Here is a 25,487-nt window from a genome sequence, read left to right on the forward strand (position 1 = left end):
CTTCACACTTGACCCTTAGCAACCTCAACGACCTCCCATTTAGGTTCTTGGGGAAGGTTCTCACATACAACATTCAGGGTTTACGATAGTGACCCCAAAGCATCCCGAATGTCAGAGACACGTACACATAAGGTACACTACTCAGGGAGAGATTTTTCTATTAAAATGGAGAGCTTCTCCATGCGATGGCTAAGGGCAGTGTTGTCTGAACACGCCCTGCCACACACAAGGGTGCAAATCAACACTGGAGCAGGCTCAATGGCTGTTTATCTTTGTTCACGGTCCCTGCTTCTTCTTGTAAAGTCTCGTAAATTTACTTTCCCTCACATGTTCTGATACTCTCCCTACTCAAATTAGTAATTTCTGCTCTATTATTAATCCACTTAGAAAATGGAATAGTACCAAGATAGATGGGAAATCTGTTAAGAGCCAATGAAGGCAAACTCAGGTAGGTTCCAAACAAAGATATGTGTGTTACAATGAAAGCCCGTACTGACAAGGTCTATCAATGACTTGCATTTACTATTGGGGTTTTTTAACCTATATAGCTAATTTGCATTTTCCCCAAATTCATTTTTGCTTACTAACCTTACAGTTAGTTAATACCCTTACGATTTAATTCATCAAAAGCAATCAGTTAAGCATTGTACGTGAGCATGTTTGTGGCCTGCGTTCTCACAGGCTGCCAAGCATGACACAAACATGAGACTAAGTTCATCAGGAAATGAGTGTGCATGTGACCCAGGGCCACACCAACTGACCTACTGTCCTGCACCAGCAACTGAAGCAGGAGGTGCCGTAAAATCTACAAAATTCTTCTGCCAGCTCTGAGATGACAACCGTACTTACAGGTTCTAGGGGCCTCGTGCCAGCCAGGGGAGTGCACACAGCGCGGTGCTGCGGCACCGGCCAGGGGCGGGGTCCAGAGAACAGCCCGGCTGTTTGGCATCGGACGTTTCTGGCCAGTCTTCTCACCACTGAGGAAAGAAAAGCCAACACACATTTCTTACGTCTATTTACATGTGTCGAGCTTTTATTATCACATCTCCTAAACTTCCACTCTGCAACAGGATAAAATACTGTCCTCCTTAAACTTTGAATTATCTACACACAAAAGCAGATTAAAACCCTCCAAACCCAAATTTAGCCAAACTTAGCCAACTAGGGCCTGTAGACAGAAGCTAAGTTGTTGCCAATAAAAACAAGGGAGTAAGAGTAGTAGTACTGGGTTAGCCAAAAAAGGACAAGGGACAAGGGCAAGGGCAAGAAATTGGAAAAGCAGCTTCAGCTTTCCAGCACAGGTCATGGAGACAGAGACCAGAGGATTCTACCATCTCCACCTCCAAATGAGAACTGACAACACCAAGGACGCCCATCTAACTCTGGCAGCTAGGTTAGCCGGTTTCAATCATTCATTTCTTCTCATTCAACAGACACGGAATGTCTTCTGTGATTCAAAGAAAAGGCAAACACAGGGAGAAGTCAAAGATACACTCAGTTCTCAATTAACTGCCCCAAAAGGGACTTAGAAAGACATGCAAATTAAATCCATTTATTACCTCCAAACTCCAGTTTAGCAATAACATCATTTTTCTAGACCACTAATCCTTGGCCAAAAGAAGTCATCCACACTTGTTTTCTTTAAGCCATCAGCACCTATGTTTTTAAGCCAAAAAATATTTAGAGGTATGCACCAAAGCCTTTAAACAATACTACAAAAAATTGTAAAACCACTATAAACTGGTTTCTCAAAATGCTAATAGCAAATGAAAACACACAGATTTTCAAAGCCAAAAAGCACTTCATCAGCAGAGACATGTGCTATCAAGTAACGTGACCAACAGATTTCAACAACTGACACTGAAAGCCAGTGACAAAACACTGCTTCACACAGATTTATCAAGCACAAAGCAAAGCTCATGAACTTTTTGTCAGTGACGGAGAATACTGGTAACTGTATACACACTTAAGAATCCTGAAGTTATCATTTCAGAAGAATGTCATACATTTTTATTTCATACACTAAAATATAACAACTGGTGGAGTTGGGTAAACTATGGGTAACTGTTACATTTTTATTCCATCATAATGAATTCCCCAAATTTTCTTTACACTTTAAACTTTACTAAAAAGCAAAATGCATCATGAAAACGCTAAATTTTTCTGCCTTCTTACTTCCATGTCCTTCCAGTGTCTGGTGTACGCCCTCCATCACCCTCAGGATAAAGGGGAACTACCGTAATGGTGTAAGGGGCATCCGGCTGCAGATTCCTAAGAATGGCATCATTGGGATTCCTAGGGATTGGCACCTAAAGATTTTAATAAAATGTAAAGTACTTGATTTGAAAACCTTGTATGAGAAATACTACTCTGAAGAACAAAATACTCAAAATATTAACTCAAGACCAAGAAGCAGGTTCTGTAATACTGGGAGCTAAGGATGTGCCCCATACAAACTGTGGTAAGAGCTGATGAAGACTTACCTGCACATGCCCTCGCTCCTTCTTGAAAAGTCCCTGGAATGATTCAGCTCCTCAGCCCCAGTCTCCTGAAAGCCCCCATCACCCAGGCTCTAAGGCCTGAACCAACTACCTTCCTTCACGTTCTACTGAAGGAACATGAACTGGTTCAGCCCTACGGTAAGCTCGTTAACTCTTGATCGCCACTTTGCAATCTACAGCTGAAACTAATACGCACTCTTCCCTATAGGAACTAATGACCAGTTCCTCCGGACCACCTGCTGTGGGTGCACAGAAGAGCTTGTACTGACCAGGATTTTCCTCCGCGTGGTCCCAGAGAAAGTGCAAAGTGCTGGTGGCAGGGCCATGAACTCTACGGTTCCTCACGGTAGTCAAAGGTTCTGAAAGGCACAGAAAGCACATCACATGTGACCCTAACAACCCAGCACACATGAAGCCCAGGTTTACTGAGGGGTCCTGGGAATCCTACAGCAGGACCCCTGTAGTAGGCACTCCACAAGTATCTGTTGAAGTAGTGAATAAAGGAAAAAAGGTCTGGGATCATCTGGTACATGTCTCATCCCTCCACAAGGTATTGTGGCCTCATAGCATTGTCTGTGTTATCCTAGAAAGTAATAAACACCTTTCTCTAAGACCAGAGACAGGTAACTTCAGTAAGGATATTAAAAACAATTTAGATCTTGGGGGGAGGGTATAGCTCAGGGGTAGTGTATGCTTAGTGTGCACGAAGTCCTGGGTTCAACCCCCAGTATCTCCATTAAAAACAAGTAAGTAAAACCTAATTACCCCAACCCCCAACAGAGTCAAAAAAAAAAAAAGAGCATTATTAACATGCATTTTTAAAGATTAACAAAACTCTGTGTCACCTCAGTGTTTCCACTGGAAGATGTGATTCCATCCCCATGATGGTTACTAAAACAGCTACAGGAGTCCAGGTTCACTTACTGGTCTCGCCTCTTCCCATTATCCGACCTCCTTCCACATCAGGATGCAGGGAGGACAGGGTGATGGTGTAAGGAGCAATGGGCTTCAGCTTCTGCAGGACCACACGTTCTATCATCCGCCTATCCTGGTCTGGAGTAAAACAGGGATAAGCGTCAGCTTTGCTCTCTCCAGCTCACTCATCTAATAGAAAAAGCTCTAAGGGGGAGTTGTTTGAGAACTTTGCTAAGATCTGGAAATGCGTTCCAACATTAAAGTGTAAAATGTATCTTACGGGATCATTTTAAATGTAAACTAGGCCCCTAGCATCATAAAAAGGATTTTAAGCCTTAAACTGGTGACCTTAAAAAGATATTCCAACTGGCAAGCAGCCAGCACTGCGAAATTTCATCCAAAATACGTCTCACAGATCTCTTCCCTAAAAAGGCATTAGTCCTAAGTGAGCTGCAAAGGACCTTGAAAACACAGCAAAGAACTGCATAATAGTAGAGGGCATTCAGTACTATTCTCACCTTTTTACAGATGGTTTTTACTTGCTTTAAAAGCACACTAAAATGATTCAGCAAAACATTTAAAGCTTTTTGGTTTCCCCCTCCAAAACTGCTCCTAAACCAGCATTAGCTGTGCAGACTATGTGACGGGACCCCCTGCCAGGCCACACTCAGGCAGGGCATCCCAGTCCTCTCCCTGATTCCAGCCTGCTGCAATGAAGCATCTTCAATATCCTTCGGTTACGGAGTTTGAAGGGGTTTTTTGTTTTGTTTTGTTTAATTCACTGCTTAAGGCTACCTTGCTATCCTGTTGAAAGAAAATTCGGATGCTTTGTTAACTGTCTACTGAATTCAGATGTTTATGCCATACTAATTAAAATCACGTGAAAATGATACGCTGCCCGCAGTGGGTGCACATGCGGAGGGCTGGATGCACTAGCATAGTCCAGATGTTTCCCACTGAGCACTGTGCACTCAAGCAGTCTGGGTTTCAGAGAAAACCTCAGTGGATCACTGGACTCATCCTCATGACGAGCAAGCTGAGCTACAGCAGCTAATTTGGACAAGTTTTGTAAATTTGGGAGTTTGAGATTTGCAAATGTTAAAAACATTAAAAAAAATTTTTCTGTCTAGCACAGGGAACTATATTCAATATCTTGTAGTAATCTTTATTGGAAAAGAGTATGAAAATAAACATATGTATATATATGTATGGCTGAGACATTATGCTGTACACCAGAAATTGACACACTGTAATGGACTATACTTCAATGTAAAAAATAACACTGGAAAAAATTCGTGTGTGAGGTTATGAGAGCAAAGCATCAACATTTTTGTTACTTAACGATCTGAGAGCATCCATTTAGTAGAAGCAGCCTCACGAGGAAGCAGAAGGGTGTGTGCCTACTTCTCCCACTCAACTCTCCAAAATCATTCCAGCACCAGGGAGTTGTCCCTTTATTTCTTGGAACAGCATTACAATGCAAATAAGCCAAAGAGTAATAAATCTTAAGGGATTATCAGCTAACATGCTACATGGGGTAAGTTTATGAGATGCCTTCCAATTATGATAAACAGCTGAGAGACAGTAAAAGTGACTCAGAGCAGCAGATGGAGGGTATCACCAGCAACAGAAATGCTAAGCGTTGCCTAAATCTGGCCTGACACAGACAAAAGTTCTGTTTCTGTCAAAATATCAATCTATCAAATGTGTCTTCTTTTATATAAAAGCCAGTTGATCACTGTTGGTATTTAGTTTATCACTGATAACCTATAGGGCAGATTCTCAATCCAAGTGTATCACACTACCTAAGTCTAGTTCTGGAAACCGCAACAGGGCAACTCACAAGTCACACTGGGGACAGGAGAGGCGCTTACTCAGCTAAGCCCACTTACTGCGCAGTACAGAGACCTGTAACCACTGCCAGCATCCACCTCTGCTAACACCTCCAACATGGTAACAGGTATGACCCATTTGCTGGAGCTCAGCAAGTCGGATGATTAAAGTGAATACTCACCTCTCTCTCAGGCTAGCTGAGGAAATATGACAGCCTCCAAAACATCAACAAAATGCTAGCCCTCATCAAAGAGGTATTTGGAATAAATCAGAAAGCATCGCCCTGTCTGTGTAAAATCATGGTGCAATTCTAGTCACACGTCTCATACAGGCAAAGCTGGAGATGGTTAAAAGACAGACAAGTAAAGCAAGCAAGGTAAAGTGGACAAGGGCTCTGTTAAAATAGAGAAGGCTGGGAAGATACAGATGAAGAGCTTCCAAAAGTGGTATCAACATGACAAAGAGAAGACCTGGGAGCCAAGGAAATGTGTTACCCAATCTGACAACAAAACACTGGCCTCCAGGTTTTCCCTAGGTTTTCCCTATTCTGGCTTCCTGAGAAAACACTGAATACTCTGCAAAGCACACCCTAAACCTAGAACAAAGGGAACTGTGAAGGAAGAACACTGGCTGAGAGGCAGCACCCGAGAACATCATGCACATGCCACAGTCGCAGTCCGAGTGGTCCCCGGGGACACCCCTGCACTTCAGGACCACGGACCCTGGTCTCACTCACCTGCCTACGTGGCATCTGTCTTAAAAGAACAAGACACGCTGTAGGACGACCTGAGACCTGGTGCCTCTCGCCCTCCCCTCATCTGTACTCCAGTGTGCTCCTGGGGCAAGGCCAGGTACAGGTTGTCTCCTGGGGCCACAGAACAAGACTGGGTAGATCTGCCTGGCCCAGCACCACCCCCACCCAGGGTGGAAGAGAGCAGCCCATGGACGCTCGACCTGGCAGAGCAAGGCCGGGACGGAGTGCGGAGAGGCTCCCGCAGGACCTGCCATGGGGCTCCGACCTTCCCTCAGGATGGAGGCTGGTCCACCTTCTTCTGGTGGATTCTATGGTGCTAGCATTAGCCAGAGTTTCTAGGAGCCATGAGCAGAGAATCTGACGGACAGACATATGAATCCATCAGACAACAACCCTGTGATTGATGGATCACAGGGGGACTCACAACACTGGGTTCAGTGGGTCCTCAGAAGGTGCTTCTCTGTCCTATTTACTTTACATCTTTGAAATCTTTACCAGATGGATGATGCATAAAGGTTCCTTTACAACATTAAATTACACAAGTGTTACATGCCCTAGGCAATTTATAAACCCAGAACAGCCGCGTACTAGACACTGTTGGTAAATAACCAAACAGCCACCCCTTCCTGATTTCTAAGAGGAGTGGGCTTGGCCCCCAGGGCTAGGCCTCCTCCACGTGGCCTCAGGGCACCAGGCACAGCTCAGCCCAAAGGTGCCTTAAGATTAATCTAAATCCCAACGATGGTCCCATCCTTCCTGCTACACCTGGTCCGGCACGAAGGGGCAGGAGGGAAGTGCTTCTGAGGAACTTCCAGGTGAGGTATCTTCACTCCAAAAATGAAACCAGGAAGGCTTCCCAGAAACAGCCCATCACAACCCCCTTCTGCTTCTTGCCTGCCTCCCTTGAGGCCAGCACGCACGGGACAGAGGCCAAGGGAGCTGGAGCAGAAGAGCCCACGTGGCCCCTAGCTCGCCCACTCTGGGCTGGATCAGGGGGACAGTGGCAAAGCCACAAGGCAGGAAGAGCCTGGTTACAGAACAACCACTCTGGGGACCAAGAAAACCTCTCCTGACTTGACCTGAGCTGAGAACAACCTGTGCTCTGTTTCTGCACACGCGCTCCAGAGGATCTTTGATATGGCAGCTTGGGGACCTCAGCGAGGGACAAGTAAGTCCCCCTGTTCCGCCATCTGTCACACCTGAGAGTGAATGGCCTCGAATGGTGATGGCCCTCTGCAATGCGGGGGTCAAGCCACCACAGACAAAGCCACAGAGCAGGAAGGCGAGGAGAACCGGGGTTCTCGCACATTCTGCCCCAGCCTCCCCAGGAGCTAACAGTCCTGCTGAGGCCACTTTGGACTCTCTCTGACCTGAGGCCAAATAGAAAAAAAGGAAAAAGAAACCACAACCACCTCCAGGCTCTGCACCCTCAGATAAGGAGTGTTAGTATTTGATTCTGTCCCCTCGCTCAGTAAGCACTGCATGCGGCACCCCGCCTGGACCCAGACACAGCACACTGCCGAGAGGGGCCCTGGGGGCCACGGCTACAATCCAGCTGGGCCAGACCCCACACAGGACTGACCCTCCTCCTGGTTTGGCCCCTTTTTTGAGGGGCTGGCCTCGTGGGGCTGGTGTTGCAAACAAGCCAGTGCACATACCATGCTCCGCAGCGCACGTGGCACTAAGAGCTCAAGAAAAGCCAGTTACACCAGCAGACATGGGGACCACACACCCACATGTGAGTGTGTAAAGCCTGTGATTCACTAGCCAGCAACCAGGAGGTTGGGAGGTAGGGGAGTGATAGAGCCCACTCACTGAAGAAGTGCCACGTGGGGAGTGACCCTCGATATCCCGGGAGCACGCACTGGCAAGACCGGTGCGAAGGCCCTGGTGACAGCTCAGGGAACAGCCCAGAGCGAGCCCCCGGGGGGCCTGGGTAGTGCAGACTGCTGTAGAAGAGGCCCCCCTGCCCCAGCAAGGTGCAGATGCCACTGGGTAAACAGCCCCTCCCTCCCTGGCCCTGGGGGGTCCTTCCTGTCTGCCCTCTGCTCAGCAGCTTCAGGGAAAGGGGACCACACTGTGTGTATCCTGTTTTACAGCCTGCTTCCTCCACTTAAAATAATAGGAACACCTTTCTGTAGCATTATAAGTACTGAACTTTTGTCTTTGTAATGGATGTGTGTTTTTTCACAAACTGCTGTATCATAATGAATTTATCCAATCTCCACTTACTGCTAGTTTCCAATATTTTACTATGAAACAAAGCTGGAGTGAACATCTGTTTAGCTAGTTTCCTGTAAATTCATGATTATTTCCTTAGGATGTATTCCCAGAAGTGAAATTGCTGGGACTAGTTATATGCAAAACATTTTTTTTAAACTAAGTGCCTGCCTTGACTCTTAATAAAATATCACTAGAGAAACAAGAAAATGGATGAACTGAAGACTCAGAAGTGCTGTCTGGTTGCTTTAAAGAGCTGCAGAACCCCTGCTGCCCTGGGTACCGGTTTCCCTTCCAGACTGGCCACCCCACCCCACTCTCAGAGGCTGTGCAGTGATGACCCCACATCCTTCAGATTTACTTTCTAAACTTCCCTCAAAGTCAGGTACCATTCTTGGCTCCAAAGAAATGCCATGTTCCTCACAGTGGCACTTACTCCTGAGAGAGGGGTGGGGTCCTGACTTCCTGAGCCCACTAGGACCCACCTCCAAGCAGACAGTGGGCCCACCACAGCCAGATCCTAAAAGTGGGCCAGGCTGGCTCTCCAGAGAAGTCACCGTGCAGCTGTCCTGGAAGGCCGGATGGCACAGGCCACAGAAGCTGTACTAATCGGACTGGTGAGCTCAACTCCTTGGAGACCCTCCAAGAAAGACAGAGCCTTCAAGAACACACACAGTCCACCCCAGCATGGGAAACTGTCAGTGCCGAATCTGGAGACGTGTTCCCTGAGAGTCACCCAACTGATGCCCCTCGTGGGAAGTGTGGGAACAGCCAGAAATGCTTCCCCTCCCCGACAGGGGGCTGAGAGTGAGGGACCCCTCGAAGGGCTGCCTATCACAGGTGAGGCCAGCGCACAGACCACGCAGAAAAAAGAAGAGCTGACTTTGCATGTGGACTCCCACTGCCTTTCCCAGGAGAGCAACACCAACTCAAACCTGTTGTTTATAGCTGGTGTTAAGCCCTGGAAGGGACTCATGCAGTAAACGTAACTGCCCTTCTAACAGCAGGTGCAGGAGTTTAAGAGGAGTCTGCAGCCCTGCACTCTCACCATCCACCCCGAGGCCCACAGCTTAGCGCCCAGAAACCAGAGCGTCTGTCATGAATAAATATGAAATCACCCAGAACAGGCTTTGTGATCAAAGACAACAGCATCTACTTGAAAAGTTGGCGATTAGCTGGGAAGATGGTTATTGAGTAAAAATGACTTACACATAAACCTGTAGTTGATCAGAATGATTCTTAACCACAGAGAATGCTTTGCCTGATAACTTCATATTTGGTGGCCCGTAATTCTTTTATAACCGACATGTGGCAATGCTTGAAATGTGACTTCAATCTGGCCAAAATGATGAATCAAGTTATTTTTACTGTGTCCAGTGAATGACCATGGCATATCCATTCCAAGGGTCAATAAATAACACGTTTGATTAATTTCTCTTTAAAAATCTATGATCAACGTGTATATCATTCAACTCCTTGAGTAACTAAGAAACCATGAAATTTTTCCTCAAATATAAAAGCATTACAGCATTTCTTCAACTTCATCAGACACATGATGGGAGATACTCTGTTAAAACCACAGATAACAAATCCTCTAATAGTCTTTAAAATATTAGAATTTAGTTTCAGAATTGGTTGGATTGTGGATGTTCAGAATCCAATGTGACTCAAATTTGGCAAAGTGCTTTTTTCCTTTTAACATTTAATGTGAAATTTCCACCAACTTCAAAAATGAAGTAGACAAAAATAAGAGAAGCAACAGATTGCGACAGGAAGACATTTACATCGCTGGGGAGAAATCATGCAAAGTAATCTGAACTGCATAAAAATAAACACTTTGTTATTAATTCATTTACAACTCAGGAAACCTAAAGCTCACAAAAACATTGCTAAATAAACCCATGTTTATTTCTGTCTCCAGCAGCACCACTTAGGACAGCTATACTGTAAGTGCAAAGCTCTCTGGAAGGAAAGGGAGAAAATGATGAACAGCATTGAAAGCTGACTTAGACGTCATATTTCAGAAAGCATCTTTGTGGTGTGAAACCTCCAATATGTCATCACTTTGTATTATCTGATAAAGAATTCACTGTGCTCTTGAAGCTAACCCTGATCCCTGGGGTAATTCATTCAACACTTAGCGACTTCTCAACCAAGAACAGAAGAAATTAGTGAGGGGAGGCCACAAGGGGGCAGGAGGGGCCCACAGACACAAAGCAGCCTCCCTTGACAGGTGCTCAGGGAGAATAAAGGCAGGCCCCCACCTGTGGAACTCCTGACCTGGGACAGACTCGAGGTGGTGGAGGAAAGGGGCAGTGTGCTCCAGGATGGGAGTGTTTCATGCTGTTCCTGAATGGATCCACAGACCTCCCAGCCCAGATATGCCTGGGCAGAGTACTCCCCACAGCCTGTTGGTCATGTTGCCAGATGTGGGGTGAAAAATATTCTGAGTCGTCCCCTTCCAAGCCACGAGAAAGTCACACAGTCTACAATTACTATCAGAGCCACATCTGGGAGTCACCCAGCTGTATGCACCAATTTGACTACTGGAAATTCCTGATGAATGACAATTTATTTTAAATACCAGAGTAACAACTTGACCTGCCCAAAATGACCATTTTTTAATCATTCACCATTTTTTGCTTTGGTTACCTATTCTTTTCTGCAGAGAACACAAAGGCAGAAGAAATGAAAATGGTGCTTTAATGTACATTAACCTCAAATCCGAATGCTGTTCTTTCCAAGGTGTGGGAAAGGGGAAAGGGTTCTGTGGAGTTAGCTTTGAGGGAATGAAAGACTCCTTTTGGATGGGGCTCTTGGGCTCCTTCAGGCCATGCTGAAACGCCAGGGGATTTTCTAGTAACTAATACAATTAATTCACATCTGCAAATAAGAGTCTTCTTGAAGTCACAGATTAGCAGGCCTGCGAGTTCCAATCAGACACACTGTCCACCAGGATGAACGATTACTGTGAGCAAAGCCCCAAGACTCCCCCGGCTGAGGCCCCTCAGGAAAACCTTTGTCTGAAGTCCTCCCCTGATGACATAAAAAGCAGGTGCAGTTCATATTTCTGGCTCCAAAACCACCCACAGACTGCACTGGCAGCATTAATTACAGGAAAGAATCCCTGATGATCACTTTACTTTTGCTCCATAGGAGCCAGCAGCGCAGGTAAGTCCCGAATCCAGAGACCTGCCAAGTAGCCATTCATGGGGGAAGCAACACGCAGGTGGCCAGAACACTTTCCTGAGGAGAGCGAGCTTCGAGGTAGCTGCTCTTTAGTTTCCGACACAGGTCGCCCTCCAGGGCTGGTTCTCACCGCTCTCCCCCTGCAAACCCACCGGGCCCTGGGGCTCTGTACCCTGCCGCCCCTCTCCACCCCTGGCTCTTTCCCTGGCCCCCGCCGGATCGCGTGCACTCCGCTCCAAGTCTCTCCATATAGCACGTGCGACGGGATGGGGGTGCCGGGAATCGGGCACCCACCTGGCCCAGCAGGGGGCCACCATGCCTGCCGCCCCGACCCCTCACTAGGAAGACTGTAATAATTACATCTTCCTACTACCCTTAGCCAACCAGCCCAGAAGGGCAACAACCGCTGCTGGGGGGGGGGGGCTCCTTACAGAATTCCTGAGCCTCGCTCGGTAACCGCCCCTAAAAAGCCTCCGTGCTCCCCTTCCACTTAGAGAGCTCGTGGCCACACTCCCAGGGCGATCTGTCAGCCTCCTGGTCACCGCGGACGTCGCACCCGGCATAAGTGACTCCTCCAGCCTCCCCGCCGCGCCCCGCGCCCCTTTCACACAGCCCAGGCTCCCGGCGCCTTCCATCCATTCCCAGGAGTGGTCGACCTACCGGTCCCCGCTGGGCGGGGAGAGAGGGTGCAGTTTGCTGCAGCCCCCATCCCCTCGTGGTGCCCAGCCTGAGCAGGGCGTGCAGCCCTTCGGGCAGCTGGCGCCCCTTCCCAGGTTTCCTCGCGTCCCCCAGCTGGTGGGGCCAAGCGGAGAAAGTCACCTCTCCGCGAAGCCCCACTCGGCGCTCGCTCTCGCACCCCTGGAAGCCACGGGTGCCAGGGCCCCGTGCAAGAATGCCCCGGGCCACCCCTCCCAGCCGCCCTCGCGGCGCCCCAGCTGTCCATTTCGCCGCGCAGCCCTCGCCCCCCCCAAACCCCAATGGCTCCCGCATACCCCGCGGGGTCCTCGCGCAGCTTTGGGCCTGCGGTCCGCACCTTCCTCAGTGTAGACATCCTCAGGCGCGCCAGTTCAGCAGGTGCCCAGGGACATGGCCTGGGGGCACATCAGCCAGCCTAGGGATCCTCGCCGCTGCCGCCGCTCGACCCGCTGGAGTTCCTTGCACTGACTGGCTTTACGACTGGCGCCCGGGGAGGCACCGCGCACGGCGCACAGATGGGAAGGCCAGCACCAGACCTCTGCAGAGGGGCAGGGCTAGCGCCTGGGGGAGCGCCAGGCTTCAGATCCGTTACCATGACACGTGCATTCACGGGCACATGTAGTATACTCTCAGACATAAATCCAGGCAATATATTTTTGAACCAGCTCCTGGAGTAATTGAAATAAAAGCAAAAATAAATAAATGGGATCTAATTAAACTTAAAAGCTTTTGCACAGCTAAGGAGACCATCAACAAAATGAAAAAACAACCTACGGAATGGGAGAAAATACTTGCAAATGATGCGACCAAAAAGGGACTAATTTCCAAAATATACAAACAGCTCATACCTCTTAATATCAAAAAAAACAAACAACCCAATCTAAAAATGGGCACAAGACCTAAACAAGCAATTCTCCAATGAAGACATACAAATGGCCAACAGGTACATGAATTAGCTCAACATCACTAATTGCCAGAGAAATACAGATCAAAACTACAATGAGATACCACCTCACACCAGCCAGAATGGCCATCTTTATAATGTCTACAAATAATAGATACTGGAGAGGGTGTAGAAAAAGGAAAACCTCTACACTGTTGGTGGGTGTGTAGACTGGTGCAGCCACTATGGAGGACAATATAGAGGTTCCATGTGATCCAGCAATCCCACTCATGAGCATATATACCCAGAGAAAAATGAAATTCAAAAACACACATGCACCCCAATGTTCACAGCAGCACTATCTACAATAGCCAAGATGTGGAAACAACCCACATGTCCATCAACAGATGACTGGATAAAGAAGTTGTGAGATATATATATATACACACACATATATACACATATACACACTAAATACATACACACACATGATGGAATACTACTCAACCGTAAAAAAGAATAAATGCCATTTGAAGCAACATGGATGGACCTGGAGATCATCATTCTAACTGAAGTGGGCCAAAAACAGAAAGAAAAATGCCATATGTCACTTATATGTGAAATCTAAAAAATAAAAGTGGGGGGACACAAATTAACTACTTATTATTTGTAACTTTAATGACTGATTTCTTGAATATGTGTAAGCATATTTGATTGTCCTTTATGGTCAGATTACTGCATTCTATTGATTCTTATTTTGTGGTTGGCTTTATTCCTTTGATAACTATGTAAGTTTAAAAAGTTAAAGCTATAATCTGTTCTTAAAGACAATTATCAGTACATATACATAAACTAACAAAATATGTGCAGTATATTGTATATATGTATTTACATGCAATATATTGTCACAATTCTACCTAATAAAACTGAAAAAAAGATCTTTTTTGTTTGGTTTTTTGTTGGTTTTCTAGGGGGAGGAGGTAATTAGGTTTATCTATTTATTTACTTTAATGGAGGTACTGGGGATTGAACCCAGGACCTCGTGCATGCTAATAAGCAAACGCTCTACCACTGAGCATAGAACTTAATTCCCGAGAACACTGAAACAAGCGAGGCACGCCCGATGACTGCCTGAACTTAGTGCCAGGAGGCAGTTTCAAAGCCACAGCACAGAGAAGGGGAAACTCAGAGGACGGCAGTTACACTGAGTGGAGGGGTAGAGATCAACATTTGCGGAGGCCAAGACAGCTAGATTTGGCAGGACAGCACCCCTGGGAGGACGGGGCAGCACAGAGGTCCCCTACAGTCAGGTTGAATTCTGACCTGTCCAAGATGAGACTATCTAAATTTGGGGAAAGCAAGAAGTATACTATATAGCACAGGGAACTATATTCAGTATCTTGTAGTAACTTATGGTGAAAAAGAATATGAAAACAAACATACATGTATGTTCCTATATGACTGAAGCATTGTGCTGTACACCAGAAATTGGCACAACACTGTAAACTGACTATACTTCAATAAAAATATATTTTAAAAAATAAAGTTGGGGAGACAAGCACCAGAGAACAGTTGGTCTAAGAAGCCCAGAGCTCACACAGGGCTAGTTCATGGCTCCACCAGCAAGAGTGGAAATGATTCCTAACACACATGGCAGCAGACAAAATCCTCAGAAGAGCACCACCTCAGGAATGGAGCTAAATCATCTCTAAACTAACAGCTGTCCTGGACCTGCCCCAACAAAGCCTAAAGACTAGCTTCAAAATGATACAACTAAGTCCCAGTAACATAACTCCATGCCAGAAAGTCCAGCACTATTTAAAGGAGTACAACAAAATCCAGCACCCAACAATGTATGTCTGATATCCAAGCAAAAATCACCAGGCAGGCAAAGGAAGAAGAAATTATGACCCATAACCAGCAGAAAAAACAATCAACAGAAACAGACTCAGACAAGAGATAATGGAATTAGCAGACAAGAGCATTAAACAATATTATACTGGTATAGCTTCTTGGGGAAAAGTTTGGTGATTCCTTAAAAGGTTAAACATAGGGTTATCATATGAACCAGCAACTCCACTCCTAGGTACATACCCACGAGAAATGAAAATTTATGTCCACACAGAAGCCTGTACACAAGTGTTCATAGCAGCATCATTCATAACAGCCAAAAAGGAGAAACACTGCAAATGTCCATCAACTGACGAATGAGTAAAATGTAGTATATCCATACAGTGGAATATTATTCAGCAATAAAAAGGAATGAAGTACTGAACATGCTACAATGTGGATGAACCTTGAAACCATTATGCTAAGTGTGAAAAAAAGCAGTCACAAAAGAGCACATATGATTCCATTTATGTGAGGTGTCCTGAGTAATCAAATCTATAGAGACAGAAAGATTAGTGGTTGACTGGGCTGGAGAGGAGGACGGAATGGGGAGTGACTGCTAATGGGGACAGAGTTTCTCTGAGGGGTGATGAAAATAATCTAAAATTTATATTGTGGGTGTGGCTGAACAACTCTGTTACTAAAAGACATTGATTTATACACTTTAAGTGGGTAAATTATATACCTGTACGATTAGGTCTCAACAAAGCTATTATGAAGTTATTATAAATATATCCCCTGTAGTAAGAAGGTAAAGCAAAAGGAAGCAGAGAAATGGTAGATACAAAGTAAACAAACCCAGTTGCACTTCCAGCAAAGGAAAGTACAAGATTGGAAATAAAAAATACACAGATTAATAGCAGAATGGACATTGTAGAAGATCAGGAAATTTTAAGAAACAACAATAAAAACTGTCCAATATGAAGCACAGAGAGACCAAGACAGACTGAAACACAAATTAACAAAGCGTCAGCGACCGGTGGGACAATATTCAGTTGAGTAACACATGTCATTGGGGTCAAAAACAGGAGAGAGGGAGAGGACAGGAGAAATAATGTTTAAGTAATGGCTAAATTTTTTCAAGATGATAAAAATCATAATACCACAGACCGAAGAAAACTTGACAAATCCTAAATAAAATAAATATAAAGAAAACCACATGAAGGTACATCACATCAAAATTAGTGATAAAGAAATGAATTTAAAAGTCAGAGAAAAAAAGACACGCTAAAAAGAACACAGACAGACAGAACGAGAGCAAACTGCTTTTCAGAAACTATGTATGACAGGACAATGGAGGGGCGTCCTTAACAAGGGAGGGGAAGGCTAGCATCCTAGAACTCCACTCCAAGTACAAGTGAAGATGATAAAATACCAAAAACAAGCTTAGAGGATTCACTGCCAGCAGAGCTGGACTGTAAGAAATGTTAAAAGAAAGTTCACCAAGCAAAAAGAAAATGACACCTTCTAGATGGTGTGAACTTAAAGGAATGGTGAGCTGGAAAGTACCAATACTGGAGTAAATATAAAGATTTTTTTCTCACTTTTAATATTTTTAAAAGATAATGATTTAAAGCACACTAATAATAATGTATTATGGGGGATCATAACATATGAAGACGTAAAGGAGGACTAAATAAGAAGGGAGAAATGGAAGTTTATAGTTTCAAGGATCATACACTCTATGTAAACTGGTATATTATTTAAAGATTGGCTATGATCGGTTAACGATGTGCAAAGTCTAGAGCAACCATTGTAAAACAACAGAGGCAGAGCTAATAAGCCAGGAGTGGAGATAAAAGGGGTTCATTTAAACAACAACAACAACTTAACTCAAAAGAGGGCAGGTAAGAGGGGAAAGGACACAAAGAACACACAGGACAAACAGAAAACTAGTCACACTAAGGGTAGCCTGAAAAACGAACAAATCATAATTACATTAAATGAAATGGTCTTTTACAAAACAATCTCCACAAATAAAAGGCAGAGATGGGCAGACTGGATCAAACAGCAGCAACAACAACAAAAACAAGACCCAACTCCATGCTATCTACACACATACAGACACAGATTCAACACAGAGACAGAGACAGGTTGAAAGTACAAGGAAGGAAAAAAGACATTCCACAAAAACACTGATCAAAAGAAAGCTGGGATAATTACACTAATATCAGCTCAAAAAACACTGAGGATGGAGAGACACATTCCACACTAACAAAGGAGTCAATGGACCAGGAGGACAGGACAACCTTAAAGGTTTGTCAGGAGTGAACTTCCAAATACAGGAAGCAAAACAGAACTGAAGAGGCAAATCCACAATTGCAGCTGGATGCTCAACATTTGTTTCACAATAACTGACAGAACAAGAGGTCACAAAATGAAGCTGACCACTTTGATCTAACGGGCATTTACAGAACACACTACCCAAAACAGCATATAAACATTCTTCTCACGTACACTTAAAACATTCACCACGACAGACCATGTTTAGGCCATAAAACAACTCAATAAATTTAAAGAGAACTGAAATCATACCAAGTAGTTTCTCTGACCACAAAAGGATTAACTTAAACAATAACTGGAAAGTCCTCCAAATACTTGGAAATTAAATAATTCACTTCTTAATAAACTATGAAAGTCAAAGAAGAAATCACAAGATAAAATAAAAAGGATCTTCAATGGAATGTTAAAAAAAAAAACTCTGTTATATGTAGCTAAAACAGGTTGTCTGCAGGAAATTTATTCTTTTTTAATGTTTATATTAGGAAAGAAGAAAAGTCTCAAATAAATGACCGAAGCTTCCATCTTATCAGGAGAGGAGCAAATTAAACACACAACAATCAGAAAGAAATGATAAAGAGTTGAAATTATGGAACTAAAAACATAAAAGCAATAGAGAAAAATCAGTGATACCAAACATTAATTTTTTGAGAAATCAACATCATATAGCTCTAGCCAGACTAATAAAGGAAAAAAGAGAAATGACAAATTATCAACATCAGGAACAAAAACAAAAACACTACAGACCATACATGTATTAAAAAGAGAATAATAAAACATCTTTATGTTCATAAACTTGACAACTTAGATGAAATGGACAAGTTTCTGAAAAGATCCAAAATATCAAAACTCACTCAAGAAAAGATAAAAAAGCCAGTAACAAACAGCACTCTCTCTATCAAATGAATTAAATTAGTAGTTAAAAACTTCACAAAGAAAACTCCAGGCTCTGAATTCACTGCTGAATTTCACCAATCCTCTGAGAAAAAAGTAATACAAATCCTACCAGAAAGCAGAAAAGGGAACAATTTCCAACTCATTTTACGAGACTACCACTATTCAAATACCAAACATTTTACTTTAAGAATGCAACGTTGTAAGTTTAACCCTGAAAATCAATGCATTTGATATTAAAAGAAAAACCATAGGATCCTATCAATAAATGTGGAAAAAAGCATGCGATAAAATTCAGTATCTAATCATGACTTTAAAAAAAAAATTTAACAAACTAGGATTAAGAGGAATTTCCTCAACTTAATAAAGGGCACACATGAAAAACTTACACCTAACATCATACTTAACAGTGAAAGAATGAATGTTTCCCCTTAACACTGAGAACATAACAAGGACCTGTCACTACTTCTGTTCAAAATGGACTAGAGATCCTGGCCAGTGAAATAAAGCAAAAAAAGAAATAAAAAAAATATACACACATACACACACATAATCATATATATATGGATAAAAGGAAGATGTAAAACTTTCTTCATTCACAGATATGATCAAAATAGAAAATTCTAAGAAATCTACAAAAAATGGTATTAGAACTAATATGTGAATTTAGCAAAGCTGCAAGAGAGAAGGTTAGTGTATAAAAATCAACTATACTGCTATATCCCAGACATGAACAGCTGGAAGCTGTAATTTTGAAAATATCATTTACAATGGCATGAAAATATTAACTACTCAGGAATAAATTCTACAGATACATGTGAAAGATCTCTACTCTGAAACATATAAAATAATGGTGGAAAAAATTAAAGAAGACTAGACCTAGAATAGTTCAAAACAATTCTGGGAAAAAAACTAAGTTGGAAGACTTACACTGTTTGATTTCAAGACTTACTATAAAGCTAAAGTAATAAAGACAGCATGGTATTGGTAAAAAAAAAAAAGTTATGTACATCAATATAACAGTAAAAAAATGTCCAGAGACATTTTATGATATCAAGATAGATCAATGAGTAAATTAACGTACTAAAGTTTGTAGGTTAATGAATTGTGGACATCCCCCTCAATGAGCATGCCCATTCCCACCCACCATGTTTTCCTAGGAACAACCCCAGGCTCCTGTCTTGCTTCTAAGCCCTCACTGAAACAAAACCTTTTGGAAGGGATGTGAGGATTCACACTTCATTTTGGGGCAAAGGCTCAAGATAGTAAGGCCTAAAAATAATCTACTTACTCAGTTTTAATTATAAATCATTCCTTTACTGAATGTGAATTACACTAAGCCAATGTGCAAAACATTTAAGAACTAAGCTCCTAAAACCAATACCACAGAAATACTAAATATCATAAGAGAATACTATGATCAACTATATGGAAACAAATTGGACAACCTAGAAGAAATGCACAAGTTTCTTAAAATATACAGTCTACCAAGACTGAATAAGAAACAGACCACTTCAATAGACCAATCACTAGAAATGAAAGAGAATTAGCAATAATTTGCTATCACCAAAAACCTCCCTGCAAACAAAAGTCCAAGACCAGACGGCTTCACTTGGGAATTCTACGAAACATACAAAGAACTCATACCGATTCTTCTCAAACTCTAAAAATTTAGACTGAAAAGGAACGAGTACTCCTAAACACATTCTATAAAGCCACCATCACCTTGATACCAAAACCAGACAAAGACACTACCAAAAATGAAAATTACAGGCCAATATCACTGATGAACACACATGTAAAAATCCTCAACAAAATATTAGCAAACAGAATCCAACAACACATAAAAAAGATCATACACCATGATCAAGCTGGATTCATCCCAGGGACACAAGGATGGTTCAAAATACACAACTCAGTATGACATACCACATCCACAAAATAAAGGACAAAACCACACGGTGATCTCAACAGATGCAGAAAAAGCACGAAAAAATTCAGCCATTTATGATAAAAACTAATAACAAAGTGGGCATAAAGGAAACATATCTCAACATAATAAAAGCTATTTATGAAAAATCTACAGTAACCACAGTACTAAACAGTGAAAAACTGAAAACTATCCCACTAAAATCTGTAACAAGATAAGGAGGCCCACTTCAACTGCTTCTATTCAACATAGTCCTGCAACTCCTAGCAAAAGCAATCAGGCAAGAAAAAGAAATGAAAGGGATCCAAATTGAAAGAGAAGAGATAAAACTATCATTATATGTGGATGACATACTATATATAGAAAAACATAAAACCACCACACACACACACAAAAATCTACATATAATAAAGAATTTAGCAAGGTAGCAAAAAACAAGATTACACACACAAATTAGTTACATTTCTTTACAATAACAATGAATCAACAAGAAAAGAAAGTAAAGAAACATTCCCTTTTAAAATTGGTTCCAAAAAATAATACAATAAGGAATAAACCTAACCAAGGATGCAAAAGATATATGTGTGGAGTACTACAAAACACTAACTAAGAAAATTAAAGAGGACTTAGAGAAATGGAAAGAAATCCCATGTCCTTGTATTGGAAGAATTAATATTGTCAAAATGGCCATACCTGCCCAGAGCAATCGATAGATTGAATGCGATCCCTATAAAATCACCCAGGACATATTTCACAGTACTAGAACAAATCATCCCAATATTTATATGGAATCAGAAAAGACCCAGATTTACCAAAGCATTACTCAAGAAGAACAACAAAGCTGCAGCAATAACCCTCTCAGACTTAAGACAGTATTACAGACCTACAATCAAAACAGCATGGTATTGGTACAAACACAGGCATATGGATCAATGGAATAGAAATGAGAGCCCAGAAATTAAACCCACAAACTTTTGCTCAATTAATCTTTGACAAAGGAGGCAAGAACATACAATGGAGGGAACACAGTCTCTTCAGCAAATGGTATTGGGAAAACTGGACAGCAGCAGGTAAATCAATGAAGCTACAACATTCCTTTACACCATACACAAAAGTAAACTCAAAATGGCTTGAAGACTTAAACAGAAAACTAGAATCTACAAACCTCTTAGAAGAAAACATAGGCAAAACATTATCTCACATACATCTCAGCAATGTTCTCCCAGGGCAGTCTACCCCAGCAACAGAAAGAAAAGAACAAGTAAACAAACAAATGGGACCTAACTGAACTTACAAGTTTCTGCACAGCAAAGGAAACTGTAAGCAAAACAAAAAGACAACCTACTGAATGGGAGAAAATACTTGCAAATGATTCGACTGACAAAGGCTTAATTTCCAGACTACACAATCAGCTCATACAACTCAATAACCAAAAAACAAACCACCCAATCCAAAAATGGGCAGAAGACCTGAACATGCATTTCTCCAGTGAAGACACACAAACGGCCAACAGGCACATGAAAAAATGCTCAATACCTCATTAACAGATAAACGCAAATCAAAACTACACACCAGTCAGAAAGGCCATCATTCAACAAAAGTCCACAAAGGAGAAATGATGAAGAGGCTGTGGTGAAAAGGGGACCGTCCTACACTGTTGGCGACAATGTAGTTTGGCATAGCCACTGTGAAAAACAGTTTGGAGATTCTTCCAAAGACTGGAACTAGACTTGCCAAAAGATTTTGATCTCGGGGGCCGGCCGACAAGTTCCCAAAAGCCCGGGCCTCGAGTGGTATTCCAACCTAGAGGGCCAAGGGTGACCTGCGGTCCCCAGGCAGGTCCACCTAAGCAGGAAGGCCATGGCCTGAGGGCCACCTGGAGGTGCTCCAAGGCCTGTCTGGCGCCCTCCTGCCTCCCGGGGCTGCTCCTGCTTTCCCAAAACCACGTGTGAGCAGCGATGAAAACACCGGGGTTCAGAGACTACTAATGCGGGGGGGGGGGGGGGTGCACCGCGAACCAGGACAGCGGCCCCGGCTCCGCCTCCGTGTCCTAACAGGCCGCATGGCCCGGGCCTCGCCTGCGCAGCCCTCCTTGTGCGCCTCCCCAGCGCAGCCCAGGCCTCAACCCCAGGCTCCCTGACCTGCGCGCCCCCACCAGCGCCCCCTTACCTGCCAGGCGACAGCAGCAGAGGCGAAGGCACGCGGTGCACGGTGGCCCAGACCCCAGGCCGTGTTCTCCTCGGGGAGCTGGTCCAGGAGCACTCGACCGTGGCCCGGCTTCCACACGCTCTGGGCGCGCTCCCGTGTCTTCGCGCGTGCGCGCCCCTCCCCCTCCCGCCGGTAGCGCGGACGGGACGCTCGGGCTGGGGCTCCCGCACTATGAGACACTGCTAGTGGGGCCGAGAGGGGCTGAGCCCGGCCACGCGAGGCTGGGCCGTGGGGCGGTGGGGCTGGCCCACCCCGTGGCCCAGGACTGGCCAGCCGGGTTCCCAACCCCAATGCCCCCACCCAGATACCGACAGGGTCCAGGAACCCAATTAGAACCACCACAGGCCCCAGGCCAGGCCACACCCCACAGTCCCATTCCCCCTGCTCGCCGCCACACAACCCCTCCACCCCCATCACGGCCCCCGCACCCTTGGCCAGGCCTGATCCCTGACCAGATACCCAAGACAAGGCTCCTTCTCCTCAGACTGAGGTCCCCACCCCGACACTCCGCCCTCCTATGTTCTAACTTACAGCCCCTGCAAACAAGCTGACCCCTCATGCCTCACCCCGGGTCCCCCCACCATCCTGAGACGGTCCCCTCACCCCTCACCCCAGGATTACCCCCACCCCTCAACCGGGTCCCCCTACTCGAAACCCCTCACCCCGGGATGGCCTCCTCACGCTTCAGCCAAGTGACTTCCACTCTGGGTGGCCTCTCACTCCTCATCCTGGCCCCTCCCGCCGCAGGATCCCCCCTCACAATGAGTGCACCCCTAACCCGAGCTGACTCCCTCACTCCTCATTCTACCGGGGGTGGGGCGGTCTGCGCTCAGGTCACCAGAGTGACAGCCACCAGACGGGGATCCGGAGCAGTGCGCGGACACACAGCCCCGTGTCCGAGGCTCCTCCGGGGTGCGGTGGGCGGGGCTGGAGGCTGTGCCAATTCCCACCAGGGCACCCTGCACCCCACCCTCACCACCTCCGTGCCCAGGGCCTCATCTGAGCATGGGGGTCAGGGTGGTCCCGGGCCATAGGCCGCGCGCCAGTGGGCATCGGGTGGGTGATGGCGTGCGTGGTGATCCGGACACCGAGGTCGGGATGCCCTGGGCAAGGGGACCTGCCGGGACGAGCGTGCGGCCCAGGGGAGGACAGCAGGCCCTGGCAGCGGTGGCGGGGGAGGGAGGCTGCCTCGGGAGAGCCAGCCGAGTTGCTCCAATCTACCTCGCTGCCTGGCCCGGAGGAGGCGTCTTTTGCCCCAGCTTCGCTGAACGCACTTCTCCCCGTCAACCTGCTCCTTGGAGGCGGGCGGGGTGTGTTCAGGGGGTGGCAGCGGTGGCGACCGCAGGATTGGGGCTGCCCTGTGAGACCATGGGGATTTGCTCCCATTTCCCGCTGTCACTGCCGCACGCCCCCTACCCGACCCCGCACACTGACTGCACCATGCCCACCACCCAGGAGCAGGCTGACCTGTAACCTGCGTTCCATGAACCTGGGGCGGCAGAGGCCGCCCCCAGTCCAGGCCCCGGGGGAGATGGGAGCAAATGACTAGTTCGCAAGGAGCAGCCCCCCTCCTCCTGACGCCGCCCTTACCTCTGTTGCCTTAGTTCCAGCCCCCACCCATGGTTTTATTGAAGTGCGTATACAGGGTACATATCTCAACATAATAAAAGCTATTTATGACAAATCTACAACCAGCATAATACTCTGCAGTGAAAAGCTGAAAGCCTCTCTCTACTAAAATTTGACAAGGATGCCCACGCTCACCACTTCTTTTCAACAGAGTATTGAAAGTCCTGGCCATAGCAATTAGACAACAAAAAGAAATAAAAGGGATCCAAATTGGAAAAGAAGAGGTAAAACTGTCATTATATGCAGATGGCATGATGCTATATTGAGAAAACTCTAAAGGCTCTACACAAAAACTACTAGAGCTAAGAAAAGAAAGCAGCAAGGCAGCAGGACACAACAGCAACACACAGACGTCAGGGGCATTTATTTACCCGAGAGTAATAAATACTTTCAAAATTGCATCCAAGAAAAAAAAATTAGGAATAAATCTGACCCAGGAAGTGAAAGACTTATATGCAGAGAACTACAAAACACTAAGGAAATTAAAGAAGATTTAAAGAAATGGAAAGATAGCCCAGGTTCTTGCACTGAAAGAATTAATATTGTTAAAATGGTCATCCTGCCCAGAGCAATCTACAGATTTAATGTGAACCCTATCATATCACCCAGGACATTTTTCGCAAAACTGCAACAAATCATCCAAAAGTTTATAAGGAATAGCAAAAGACCTAGAATTACCAAAGCATTCCTGAAGAAGAAGACCGAAGCTGGAGGAATAACCCTCCCAGACTTCAGACAACGCTACAGAGCTACAGCCATTCATGGTGTTGGTACAAAAACAGATGTATGGACCAATGAAACAGAATAGACAGCCCAGAAATAAACCCACAGACCTTTGGTCAACTCATCTTCAACAAAGGAGACAAGAACACACAATGGAGTAAAGAACACACAGGTGTAGGGAAACCTGGACAGCTGCATGTACATCAATGAAGTTAGAATACTCCCTTACCCCATACACAAAAATAAATTCAAAATGGCTTAAAGACACGACACTACACACCTCTTTGAAGAAAACACAGGCAAAACATGATCTGACATACACCTCAGCAAAGTTCTCCTAGGGCAGTCTACCCAAGCAATAGAAATAAAAGCAAGAATAAACAAACGGGACAATGAAACTTACAATCTTTTATACAGCAAAGGAAACCGTAAGAAAAACAAAATGACAAAACCTACAAAATGGGAGAAAATACTTGCAAATGTTTCAACGGACAAAGGCTTAATGGCCAGAATGTAGAAACAGCTCATACAACTGAACAACGAAAGAACAAACAACCCAATCCAACAATGGACAGAAAACCTAAACAAGCATTTCTCCAACGAAGACATTCAAATAGCCACCAGGCAATGAAAAACTGCTCAATATCACTAATTATCACAGAAATGCAAATCAAAACTACAGTGAGGTATCACCTCACACCCGTCAGAATGGCCATTACTCAAGTCCTCAAATAACAAATGCTGAAGAGGCTGTGGAGAAAAGGAAACCCTCCTACACTGTTGGTGGGAATAGTTTGGTGCAGCCACTGTGGAAAGCAGTATGGAGGTTCCTCAAAAGACTAAAAATAGACTTGCCAAAAGCGTTTGATCTCAGGGGGCAGGCCAACAAGCTCCCAAAGGCCCAGGCCTCGCCCATTATTCCGCCCCAGACCGCCTGTGCCC

The 25,487-nt window shown here is 44.8% G+C and overlaps 1 protein-coding gene across 1 annotated transcript in view; it reads right to left on the minus strand.

The window, feature by feature from the left end:
- LOC140685421 (uncharacterized) overlaps positions 1-22,236 on the minus strand; it is a 62,239-nt gene extending 40,003 nt beyond the window's left edge. Inside the window, exons 1-4 of the mRNA XM_072972582.1 lie at positions 22,155-22,236; positions 3,426-3,554; positions 2,771-2,860; positions 850-977 (exon numbers count right to left, since the gene is read on the minus strand). Coding sequence (XP_072828683.1) covers positions 850-977; positions 2,771-2,860; positions 3,426-3,540 — 333 coding nt within the window. The 5' untranslated portion in view covers positions 3,541-3,554; positions 22,155-22,236. The remainder of the gene's footprint in view (positions 1-849; positions 978-2,770; positions 2,861-3,425; positions 3,555-22,154) is intronic.
- Positions 22,237-25,487: the final 3,251 nt, after the last annotated feature.

Source organism: Vicugna pacos, chromosome 12, assembly GCF_048564905.1.
Source record: "Vicugna pacos chromosome 12, VicPac4, whole genome shotgun sequence".
NCBI lineage: Eukaryota > Metazoa > Chordata > Mammalia > Artiodactyla > Camelidae > Vicugna > Vicugna pacos.